The sequence below is a fragment of the Erigeron canadensis genome, chromosome 7, assembly GCF_010389155.1.
Source record: "Erigeron canadensis isolate Cc75 chromosome 7, C_canadensis_v1, whole genome shotgun sequence".
NCBI lineage: Eukaryota > Viridiplantae > Streptophyta > Magnoliopsida > Asterales > Asteraceae > Erigeron > Erigeron canadensis.
This window is the reverse complement of record NC_057767.1, coordinates 37,420,707-37,433,844: the sequence shown is the minus strand read 5'-3', so window position 1 is coordinate 37,433,844 and position 13,138 is coordinate 37,420,707. Positions and strand designations below refer to the sequence as shown.

The 13,138-nt window shown below is 32.5% G+C and overlaps 1 protein-coding gene across 1 annotated transcript; it reads right to left on the bottom strand.

The window, feature by feature from the left end:
* LOC122606770 (endochitinase A-like) lies at positions 1 to 4,920 on the bottom strand. Its single transcript, XM_043779626.1, has 5 exons — positions 4,506 to 4,920; positions 3,440 to 3,545; positions 1,942 to 2,065; positions 911 to 1,828; positions 1 to 655 (listed from the first exon to the last, which is right to left on the bottom strand). The coding sequence occupies exons 1-5, from the start codon at positions 4,705 to 4,707 to the stop codon at positions 263 to 265; spliced, it is 1,743 nt and encodes a 580-aa protein (XP_043635561.1). The 5' UTR covers positions 4,708 to 4,920; the 3' UTR covers positions 1 to 262.
* Positions 4,921 to 13,138: the final 8,218 nt, after the last annotated feature.

The following is a 13,138-nucleotide window of genomic DNA, read 5'->3' as shown; positions in this document are numbered from 1 at the left end:
TCACCTCTACAAAGTAGTTAAACTTTAACTTCACACTATTCATTACAAGTTCATGACATATTATGATTAATAACAAACTATAAAACTTTGACATCGCTATAAATAGGGGAAAATTACACAAATGCCCTCTTTTTGATATTTTTGTTATGATGTTCTCTTCTTTTTCTATCTTTTTGCTAAATGGCCTTTTTAACGGGTAATTAAATGAATATGAAGCAGAAACTTACTAAACGAGAAAGGAGACAAACCATCTTTAAAGATGTCACAAGGGTCCGAAAGGCTCAGGGAGAGATTCAAACCCATTATCAAAGAATGAACCTTCATCAATCTTGTCATCGGCACCGTGCAGCCAGCTTGTGTTCTTCAAGTCCTCTTTTAATAAAATTGCATCGTACCTAGAACTCTCATAGATATCGACTTCTGATGATAGTTTAGAAGAATGTGGACTATGATCTTCTGTGGGCAGACCTCTATTCCATGAGTATCCATTAATGTAGTTTCCATTTTCAGAGCCGACACCGTTGCTGATCGAACCATCTACGGACCCTGGTACACTCGACGCGCGTCCAGGTTGAGTCCTGGAGTTACTGGACCTGATGCTTTGAGGGAAGAGTGTTGAACCTGAAAGAGGACGTGCACCTCCATTTCTTATATCCTGTAGAGAACAAAAATATCTTTAAGATCGATGTACTGCCATACAAGTAACTCTAATTTTCTCTTAGATATTCAAGTTTGTTGCTCTTGTGAAACTAACTATCCAAATACTAACTTTATTAGCCCTTAAATAATAAAAAAAAAATTATAACTGGAACCCCATTAAAGATAATTTGATACATTAGTTGTCCATGATATATTTTGACATCCTTAAATACACAGCGAAATGAGACCAAGAGCAAATGGGTATTCATACCATATGTTTGATTGCCATATCCAGCGATTTTTTCGAGATATTTCTCCCAAACCCTGCACCATTGTCTGAATTTGATGACTTTATAGTTTTTCTTGCCAGTGAGTCGGGTAAATGTGAACTTCGTCTAGGCTCTAAAGTCTCTACCACATGCCCATTAGCATGGGGTCGCCCCCTTCCGGGGGTTTCTGCAATCCGTCCCCTATTAACAATCGGGGAAGAATGTCTTCTCGTGATACTACCAGTGTTTGAAGGCTCTATATTCCCCTTCACAGTGGTGGAACCACCTGGTCTAGATCTACCAGCCGAGAGAGGCCTGTCAGGTAAAGTCGTTCTGAGATTTGGTGGTGTTTCATGGGAGAAATCAGCGTGATTGATAGGCTGAGGTGGTGGGCGTAAACGTGGGCTAGGCGAGCTTGGTCTGGAAGTAGACCCCGTGCTTCGTGCATTTGAAGATAACCCACGTCCAGCAGAAGTCGCAGATGTTGTGGATGGAGAGAGAGAAGGTGTTACGCTCCTACGAGTGGGAGTAGATGGTCGGGAAGATGGGCGGATGGTGGGTGTATTCAAACTTCCAGGTGTTTGTGGTCGAGAACCAGGGGTTGAAGGTCTTGTAGTTTGAGATGTTTTTGTTGTTCTATCATTAGATGTAGTGGTAGGAGATGGGCGGGTTCTAGAAGGAGTCGAGCCTCGTGATGGTGTTGTCCGTGTTGAAGGAGTAGATGGTCTTGCTGTAGTAGAGGAGCGAGTTGGGGTGGACGGCCTTATGTAAGAAGAAACCGAAGCAGAGCTCGTATTTAGAATGTTGGTGTTTCTGCTAGAGTAGGTTGCATATTGGTTGGTGGAGATGGAAGGACGAGTCACGGAACTGCTTCTTGCTGGTCTTGAAGAATAGTTGCTCTCGGATTGAGATACAGATAACTGCAATTGAGATATAGCGTTAAGTTTGGTATGTGTAGAAACTAGAAAGATCCAAAAACATGTATCACATGCAAAACATCTTGTATCAGACCAAGGACAATCATTAAACGTACCCTTGAAGTCTTGTTTATAGAGCTAGCTCTAACCGAAGACCTGCTTCTTGCAGTGACAGGTGTTGGTCGAGATTCTTTCCCATCTGTAGACGGAACGAGCGGAGTTCCCGGGGGAGTGAGAAGCCTGTCAACAGAAAAGGTAATATGCTTCAATATTCTCCATTCAATTATGATAAATTCAGAAGTTCATAAGGAATATATATATATATATATATATAGGTTCTAGGTAAAATAAAACAAGTATTAAAGTAAAACAAATAAAACAATAGATTTTCCTTCACTAACAATCATTGTACATCATTAAAATCATCGTGTATCAATATATATGTGAATCTCCGTGCATCAATTTTATCATGATCTAAGGGTCAAGATCTTGTCTTATTTGTTTTACTTTAGTACTTGTTTTACAATAACTAACCCCTATATATATATATATATATATAACTAGTTTTAATATGCTGTTAAGTGTACTTGTGCAAATAGCCAAATACTATGACATACACCTATCAGTTGGTGATGTTGTAACAAAATACGATTATACTCACTTCCAAATGTAATGAAAGAAAGTGAAACTTCAATTTCAATTTATAGAAAGGCAAAGAGGATGCAGACAAAGCATATATTAGACTAGAGATAATTGTACAAAATGCGATACTAATTATCCAACTTTCTTATAAATCCATTTAAATCAGTTATTGGACCTTACCTGAAATATACAAATTACACTGTGATTATGCTTGAGATCATAACATAACACATAATAATAGCCCTTTCCTTATAAACCAGCTAGACTAGCTTGTTGAAGATCATATGCACAATATGGGCATCACTATAATACAAAGGACATCATATTGCAACCAAATTCATCTAGTGCTCAATAAATAAGAGAAGTGGCTTAAAGCATTTGACTTCCACTTAGAAAGCACATATGTCTAACTACAAGGAGCCTTGACAAGGAAGTTCTTTAAGCAAAGCTCAACTGATTATCTCCAGATTTAGAGAAAAAGATCATCATACAATCCATCTTACTAAAAGTTATAGACATGCTACAAGAGAACAGAAAACTCTTGCAAACGACCTGCTAAATACCAAAATAGTTGAATTGAGATTTCAGAGGTAATTGCCTATGATTGGGGGAAGTGTATTCTTTGTGTGTCTTATATCTTAATTCATGGAAGTAATAACTAGTACCTATGATAAACATGACAAACATCCGACAGTAATCAAATTCACAGGCCAAAAGACATCTCTTAGCAAAATCAAGATTATTCTTTACGAGCCTAATGAACATGAACAACTAAGGCAAAAAAAGTAGCATTATAAGGATGAAAGGTTAAACTATTAAGCACAGGAAAGACATGGCAAACCAACATAACAGTTTTTAGTAGTACGCCCATAATTACAAGTCCACTTGAGAAAAAGACGCCAAACTAGATCCCAAAAAAATGAGATCGCGAAGTTCGCTTAAATCCTCATAACAATGTACTAGAAAACTTACCAATCGTAGTCATTCTTTCCCCCTTCATTAGACGCCAACATGTCATCTAATATGCTTTTTGCAGGTTTCGCTGATCCAACCGAAAGTCTAGCTAATCTCACTTGCACTAAATAAACATAAATTCAAAAACAGCAAATTAAGATATAAATTCAGACCACTTATATTAAAAAAAATGACAACAATTGAAAAACCTAGCATACATCCAAAAACAAAAGCATACTATACAAGCAAAGCCAAAAAAATATGCTTCAGAAAATGAAATTAACCAAGTAAAACAATGGCATAAGTAAACGCCAACCCGATATTGATCCCTAAAATATTCCATACAAGGCCAGAAAACCTATCATTTTCAAATCTTCCTCTAATTACATAAACAATCACATCCTTAACATCATTAGATTACAAACACTTAGAGTTATAAATTTATTTATTTTGATAAGAATAAAGCAGATTTCAAAAATAAAACAAAAAATATCAAAGACTACAAAAAACCTAGTTAATCTAATTAAATATATCTAGAAAATTGTACCGCATAGAACATATTATATTCAAAAATTGCAAAAATAAAAATCCATTTGGAAAACATGATCCAACATATATATTAATCAATCTAACTGCCACACCTAATTATATCACAAAATTATAAAATGATAAATTTTAAAAGTTTAGAAACAGCATACACATACAAGTCAAATAAGCTTATTAAAACTTCAAAGTTATATTTTCTAAAAGAAAATCAGATTATTCAATTTAGATTGAAGAAATTAAAATCAAAATCTAGAGATGAAACTAACTAAACTCCAATATAAAAAAAATTAGTTTCAAAAACTAGAAATTTATAGTCAAATTCTACATATTGAGCTAAATAATATAATAATAATAATAAAATAGAGACAGAATATACGTACAGCCAGATGTAAAATTTAGATTCAAAAATTTACTAAATTAGGAAGTTATAAAACAGTAAATGTACAGTCAAATTCTACAAATTTAGCTTAATGAACTTCAAATTTATAAGTAAAAAAGTAGATATAGATACAGAATGTATATGTATATATATACGTACAGTCAGATTCATCGGAAGAAGCAGCAGGAAAACTATTCCGATTACGATTAAACAGATCCGAATTACTATTATGATTATAATTCTCAACAGTATTATTGTTAGTTTTACTAAACGGCATTCCACGGCGGTGAGGAAGTATTCCGGTAGTCATTCCGAGATGATTCCGAGCTCCGGCACCGGCGAATGAATCCTTCCGGTTCATTATTTTGAACTTACATGAATGAAGTTAAATATATATTATATATATATATATATATAATTTTTTTAAAAAATGATAATAATGATAAGGAGGAATTTAGCTAAAAATATTGATGAGGATCATGTGAAATGAAAGTCTGGAAAGTAGATCTGGATGTGGAAGGGATTTTTATTTGTATTTGTTTGTAAGAGGGCATGTGATGTGAGGGAAGGAAGGAAGATGATCCTTTTACTTCCATTTTCATTCTTTATCATTTTCCTTCCTTTTATTTAATGCGACTATAAAATAAGAGAAAATAATACCACTGCTACTATAAAAAAAAAAATAATAATTATAAATTAAACATTTGAATTTGATAAACATACCTAACTCCTGAATTTTACATAAACTCTTCCTGAATTTTACATAATCCTCTGCTTTACCTAAGATAAGTACTGCATGTTTTACCTAGCTTTTCCCATAAAATAATGTAAGATTCAACTCGCTAATAAAATAAGATGAATTAAATGGTTATTAACACGGTTGGAGAACTCATGACTTGGACTCGACTCGGCGAGGGAAAGTCAAGTTTTTGGAGAATCAAACTCAACTTGAAGAGAACTCGGATTGGAAATTTGTATACAAACGTAGATATTTTTGAAATTTTCTGTAATAGAACTTTAAAATATATATTTTAAACTTCAAATTTAAACATAATAATTCATACTCTTCATCATCAATTTGTTCATATCAAGGTTGGTAAACTCGTGACTCGGACTCGACTCGGCAAGATGGGAGTCAAGAGTTTATTTTGGATACTCGGACGACTTTTACAACCTTGGTTATTAGAACGATACTTGCAGGATAGTGTATACGAGGGTTAGGAATATGCATCTGTCATGTACCTAGTTTAGATATGTAACCTCCTTTCACATGCTATTTTTTTTTTCTATAAAAATCATAGAAAGTCAGTAATTTTATTAAAATATTAGTAAGTGAACAAGTTTTTCTTATTTTATTCACAGTGTTATGTTAGATTTTTTGAAATAATAAGTTTATGAAGGTTTGTTCTCCGTGACTAGGTTATGAATAGGCCACAAATTAAACATATTTTTAAGGCATGAGTTAAGTTTATGCAAGAAGATTTTCCTAATGCAGGAGCTACGAAAAGTTTCAAGTTATTTTTTACGAATTAAGGTGATTACAAAATGACCATCCACTAGGAAAATAAAAAAATAACAACATTTATGGTTTGACCTATACTATCCGTAATATAGTAACATGGACCCCAAACCTATTTAATATCAATTCTTTTTTACAATTATCATCATGAGTACATGTTTCTTGAATAACACTTCACTCCTAGAAAGAGTTCCAATCTAAATCTAGTGTTATTATATTAAAATGATATCTTCACATTTTCTAATTACATATACATAGTAATAAAATCTAAAAAGTCAATTCGTTTGGGATACCTTTCATTATACAAGTTTGTTATATATAGTATTAGTGATAACAACAATTACAAAACATTGCACATTTTTATCATTTAATAAGTATAAAATTTCTACTTAGTTACATATAATAGCTTTGTATAAATTTTAACAGAACTGTTACTATTTTAAAATTGTAATTTCCGAAGAATATTTCGTAACTATAACTTATTAGAAACCAGTTGTTATATATTATACTATCAGCATAGTATCAAATTGTAAGTTTTATATGAGTACTTTTATCTAAAAAATTCTCACGATACAAGAGTGATAACTTAGTTTTTACTTTTATCTAAATAGCAATTCCCTTTTAATAAAAGCATTTAGTTGCCACTTGCTACCAGATATTATATTCTATAATAAGTTAAAATTAAGAAGTTAAAATCAATATGTTTTGAAATTAGGAACAATGCATGTGTCGGTTGAATTTTAAAAAATAATAATAAAACTAAAGATATTAAGATATGAATTAATGTCGAATACGATGGTGTGACCATAATTTTTTGAATGACATGTAACACTCGAATGAATGTTGATCATGTATAAATATAAGTGTAACTTTCATCATGTTCTTTGCATATCTATCTATTAGCCCGGCCCACTAAACTAACGTACGGGTATATTTGGACTTATAAGTTAAATCATGAAAATATATTATCGTTATTATTTTTTATCTATACTATATTAATAAACAAATTACCCTTCCTTTTTTAACTCTCTACCTTTAAAATACCAAAAATACCTTTAATTTTCAACACATTTATAACTCACACACTAAATCTATCCAATATATTCTTAAAATATTATACACTCATATTTATCAAAACTATCTATCTTTTTTATTAATTAATTTAAATATTTTCACCTAATATCTCTATAATATTCTTAATAAAGTTATTTACAAAAGATACATCACTTAACCATTCTATACTATATTAATAAACAAACTACCCTCCCCTTTTTAACTCTCTACCTTTAAAATATCAAGAATACCCTTAATTTTCAACACATTTTTAACGCACACACTAAATCTATCCAATACATTCTTAAAATATTTTACACCAATATTTATCAAAACTATCTATTTTTTATTAATTAATTTAAATATTTTCACCTAATATCTCTATAATATTCTTAATAAAGTTATTTACAAAAGATATATCACTTAACCATAAAATAACTACACTACCATTTAAGTCAATTACCTTTAGATTAATAACCATATCGTTACCACCACCGCCACTAGCACCATCCGTTGCCGCCACTGCCGCCGCATTGCGCGGGTACCCATCTCATTTCCTTATACACAGATTTGCATCTATTAAAGTTAAAATCAAACTATTTGTAGATAGTGGCGTATTTACTACGTTGTTAAGGGGATGGTCGCTTAAACACCCCTTCAAACAAAAGTTTAAAAGTGCTATATAAAAACCTTTGAAACCTACATAGATAAGATGTACGAATTCTTTTAGACATGCAGTTTTTGGAACTTAAAGTTTGAAGGACTCCTCTAAACTATAATTCTAGACCCATTACCGTTGATAGGTTATGTTGAGAAAGATTGGGAATGTGAAAGAAAATAGGGAGTTTTAAATTTAGTTAATTACATCTGGACCTGATGCTTTTTATTTCTTTTAGCTAAATATTGGTCACGGGTTCAACACCTATGAAATAGTACATATTAGGAGTCTTTGCCAATGAGGTGCGGCATGGAGGTCTTCTCTAGCATTTAGTTGTTTTACTCTAGAACGGTAATGAGACTTCCACCGTCAGTCATGCCCTCAGACAGTGTCGGCTTAAGATTTTTGGGGGCCTTAAGCGAGATTAAATTTTGGGGGCCTAGTTGACTAACATACAACTTAAAGTAAACACAAAAAGCAGATAAAAAGTAGTTCGTCTTATATACTTGACTGTTATGTTGCTTCTAGCATGAATTTGTGAGGGGAGATAATTTTGTATTTACACATGTGATTTTCGGGGGGGGGGGGGGGGGGGGGGGGGGGGATTGTGAGAGGGAATGGAGAAACATACATGCTTCTAACAGCATATTTGTTTTTCCCATAAATTAAATCTTGAAAGCGTGAAACATTTTTATATTAAATCAATTCAACTCACCCTAAAATATTCGATCGTAAATAAAAAGAGATTTAAAAACATTTTGTATGTATGATTTTGAGAACGTGAAAACCAGAATATGACCAGAGAATGTTATGAACGGGATATATCTCTGTTTTTGGCCCATTGAATGCCTTTTAGGTAGTTAATTTCATGGGTTTTACAATATTGCAAAATAAGTTCTCCAAACTTGACCCCAGCAAGGACTCTGTCGCTTAGAGTCCACCAGCTGTTGTCGCCCCTTTGACCCCGATTTCAGGGGCGTTGCCCCCAAATCCCCATCCTTTAAGGGTTTCACCCTTAAGATCATAATAAATTTACTTAAGTGTGTATTCCGCAACATTATACTTACGTAATGTTTTATTATGATTGAATTGGGCAAACAAATTAATTCAATTACAATAAATATCTAATATTACAATTTTTTGTGTAGGATAAATATAGTAAATGTTAGTGCATGATTTTCAGTGACATGAGCATTATAGATATGTGAAGTATATTTGTTTATATATTCAAGTCTTGTAATTTTCTTGTAATTACCGTTTGTCAATAATATTACCTTGGCATATATTGTTAATCCAATTGGGATCCTTTTATGTTTATATGTTTGTTTATTATTTGTATTTTGCAAGTTTTAGACATAACATGTAAAAAGTCATTAAGTTAATATTGTTTCTGCATTTAACATCAGTTGAGATATTAACTTAATGTACTTCCAAAGGGAAGTTAAGATAATTGTGTTTCTGCGTATTAACAGCAGGATAAACACTATCTTATATACACACTTCCAATAGGTAATATAGACGACGTTATTTTTGCGTATTCACGGCAGTAGAAATGTTGTCGAAAGCTAATGTTGTTTCTGCGTATATTTACAGCAGTTGAAACATTAGAGAGTTAATGTTGGTTCTGCGTCTTGACAGCAGTAAAGACATTAACTCTGAGTGTAATGTCGTTTTGCGTCTTGACAGCAGTAAAAACATTAACTCAACATATCCTAAGTGTTATTTGAGGGTTCTTAGGAACGAGCAAAAGTTTTGCTTATTCAAATAAGAACACTCAAATGGTTATTTGAGAGTTTCTAAGAAACAAGCAAAGGTATGCTTGTTTATAATAACTCTCAAACGGTTTTGTGTGTTCAGGGAAACACGCAAACGGCCAAAACCCTAATGGGCTTGGGCTTAAAGAAACACGCAAACCCAACAGGGTTTTGCGTGTTCCTGGCCGCGCCTATATATATGGGTGTGTGTTCATGCGTGTTTGAACAAGAGTGTAGAGAGAGAGAAACGAGCAAATCCTATAGAGTAAAACCAAGAACACGCACGGTCTATCTTGTGGGTAATACTCGTCTCGTGCACGAACCGCAAACACACACCCGGCCCCCAAACGGCTCGTAGACTGCAGATTACCACGTGTTTGGTAAGGTGTGTCCGGAGAGTCGTCCCCCCGAGTGTTTATATTCACGCAAAAAGATATATATATATATATATATATATATATATATTATATAAAGGTTGATAAAAAAAACCATGGGTTATCTCGAGGAATTTCCACACCTCGACATATTCTTAAGTTAATCTCGTTTCGATAGAAGTACAAGACCCGAAAGACTTACAAGAAATTTATTTTATCATCATACAATGCATCGTGTCCAAAAACAAAATATATATACCTAGTCTAAATTATTTGTAAACTTAAAGTTATTCGGTCGTGGGTCATACAAATTAAACAAATCAAGATGGGATTGATACAATTTGAATCGAGACTATCTTATCATTTTATGTCAGTCTAAGTTAAGTTCGATAGTTTAACATATTTCATAATTATAGAAGCTCTAAACCATCAATGATGAGTTGGTGGAGTGGTTTGGAGTTCTCTGGTGACTTATAGGTCTCAAGTTCGAATCTCTATTCCACAAACTTTGAGATATAGTGCTTAGCTTGGGTATACCCATGTTTAAGTCTGAGGGGGCAAGGGTTTTCCCCTATTAACCGTCGTGCCTTCGGGCGGATTAGTAGGGAGTATTTGAAAAAGGCATTTCTACTTCGAGTGAGCTCTCTAGCACGGACCCGGCTAAGACAACGTATACTAGACCTCTCGTTGTCGAATCACGACACGAAGTTTCAAGCGAAATTCACCTTTATAAAAAAAAAAAAAAAACTCTAAACCAATTAAAAAGTCCCGACTTTTATATAAACAATTATTAAATACGAATACCAAACTTGTTAAGTTTCAGGTACATTAAATGTTAAATACATTATTAAAAGATGTGTATGAGTAATATATATACTATAAAACTTAATATGTTCGATAAAAGCTTATTTATAAGCTCAAGTAATCAAGTTGATGTATATTTCAGGATCCATCTTTCGATTTCAGGTTATCTTTGGTGGTCAGCCTTCTTAAAGACAGTTATGTTCGATGAAATTTTGGCTTTGTCGTATAATTGGTGTAATACTAGAAGTAAGTTGAATTGTAGTTGGATATGATGGTTACATAATCCTTTGCTTAATATATTGTAATTATGATGCTAGCATCTTGCTAGAATGTTTTAAATAAAAGTTGATGTTAAAAAATAAAAAAAAAAAGTTCGATTCAATTTCATGTCTCCTTACATACATGTCAGAAAAAATATTTTGAGCAGACAAATTTATAATGTTAATTTTATGATTTGCATTTATTTCTTATACTTACTTTTTTTTATAGGGGTAAAATTATAAATATATCTTTAAAATAAAAAATAGTTACATTATATCAAAATTTGATTGAGTAGTTGTCCATATTGTCCCAAAGCTAAATCCATTCATGATTACCATTTTACATCAACTTACTTTTTATTATTATTATTATTATTATTATTATTATAAAATAACACTTTTATTAAAAATTTCATAAAAACTACAAGATTATTATTATTATATACTAGCACGGTACCCGTGCTATGCGGCGGTGTTCGTGGCGGCGACGGTGTTGGTGGGGGACGACTGTTGATGGTAGAGGCGACGTCGAGTGATATCGATAATTGATGTAAAAGTAATTAATGTAAAGAGTTAATTGAGATACTTTAAAATATTAAGGACTAATAGTGTAATAAATCATTAAGGGTATTTTAAACATTTTCCCCCATGTAACTTTCAACATGGGGGCTATTCTTTTTATAATACTAACATGGTGCCCGTGCAAATGCGGCGGCCGTGGCGGTAATGTGCTGATAACTAGTGGTGGTGACGATGAACAATGTAGTCTATTGATATAAATCTATTTAGTATAATGATTAGTGTAATTATTTGAAGAGTTGAGGGATTAGTGGTGTAATTTATTTCATTACGAGTATTTTAGGTATATTAGTGGAAAAATAACTAATAGTGAAAAAAGAAGAAGTTGATTTAAAGAAAGAATATGGGTATTTTAGTAATATTGCATAGAGTAACTTTCAATATTACCATAAATAAAATGAGCTATTTCCTTTATATATAGGTATAGATAGTATAGATTTGTTATATATAGACATAGATAAGCATGTACGCAGTGTCGGTTCAAAATTTTTGGAGACTTCAAAGGAGATCAACTTTTAGGGTTACCATATTAATTAAAGTATAATAAAAAACAAAAACGTAGCTCAACTTTTGTTATTGAATTACTAATAACAAAAATGATGTAAATGTTGATGCAAAAACCAATAAGAGTGTTACTACAATGCAAATTATATAATGGTATTTAGTCCAAAATTCAAAAATCAAGTCTAATATATAAAATACTAAGACATTAAAAAATTTTAGAAACCTAAAATGATTGTCTAGTCTCATAGTATTGTCAAGCCACCTCTCCATCTACGTATGAATTATTAGAGGGATTCGTATATGATTGAGCATCTCCATCATTGGTTGTTTCCATCTCCTTGACAAATATGAAGGCACATGAGTGTGGGACTATGGGAGGCACCCCCATGTTGTCCTTATTAATATATATTGGTCAAACGCAAGTTCATCACATTAACATTATATAACCATTTTGAAAATTATATCGCGTATGACAGACATGAGTTAACATATGCAATCATTCCTTGGCTGAAATTTAGCTGAAAAGATTAATATTATCATAAAGCTATATATAATTGGTAGTGATATTCGTACCATTTATTTTAATTAATGTATCATAACTGTGCATTACTGACTTGTATAGTCAGTTATACAATATATACATTGTGGTACATTAATCAAAACTGGTGGTACGAATATCAATTCCCATATATAATGGTTCGAATTCACTTACTTACTCGTATTTACTACTTTGGAAATAAACTGTTAGACCTAGGACCAGTCGACCAGATATAACGGGGCATATTGGTTTAGTCTTACTTTTTCAACATTTCGGTGTTTTAGTCTTACCGATCCGACCATATTTGGTTCGGGTTGTTTTCTTACTATTTACAACATTTTGGTTTTTGGATTGCGCCGGACCAGGTTAGGTCGGTTAGGCTTATGACATAAATTCAAAACAACAGGTTTTTTTAACATAAAATACGAATCCAAAACAACATTTCGGTTTTCGGGTTGCCGTTGCCCGACCAAGTTCGATCTAGTTCATCTAGGGTATCTCTTTAATTTTTCGGTCTTCGATTTCACCGGTTTGGTCTAATTGGGTATGCCTAACCCAAGTTTCGTCCAGTCATCTATATTGTCCCTTTTTTTTTTTAACAAACTAATTAGCATTCGAGTATTATTGTTTTGTTTTTTTGGGACTCTGAGTTTTATTGGTCATATTTTTTCATTAAGTCAAAATCAAACACCATATTAATAAGATAGGGATTTTGGATTGGGTTGGTAACTGGGAAATTGTAAACGAGT

Bases quoted from the DNA above. Each gene is read 5' to 3' on its own strand.
- LOC122606770 (XM_043779626.1), bottom strand. From the start codon at position 4,707: ATGAACCGGAAGGATTCATTCGCCGGTGCCGGAGCTCGGAATCATCTC. The intron at 3,546-4,505 runs GTACGTATATAT...ATGTTTATTTAG, and splicing joins TTCTTCCGATGAATCTGACT to TGCAAGTGAGATTAGCTAGA. The intron at 656-910 runs GTATGAATACCC...TGTTCTCTACAG, and splicing joins ATATGGCAATCAAACATATG to GATATAAGAAATGGAGGTGC.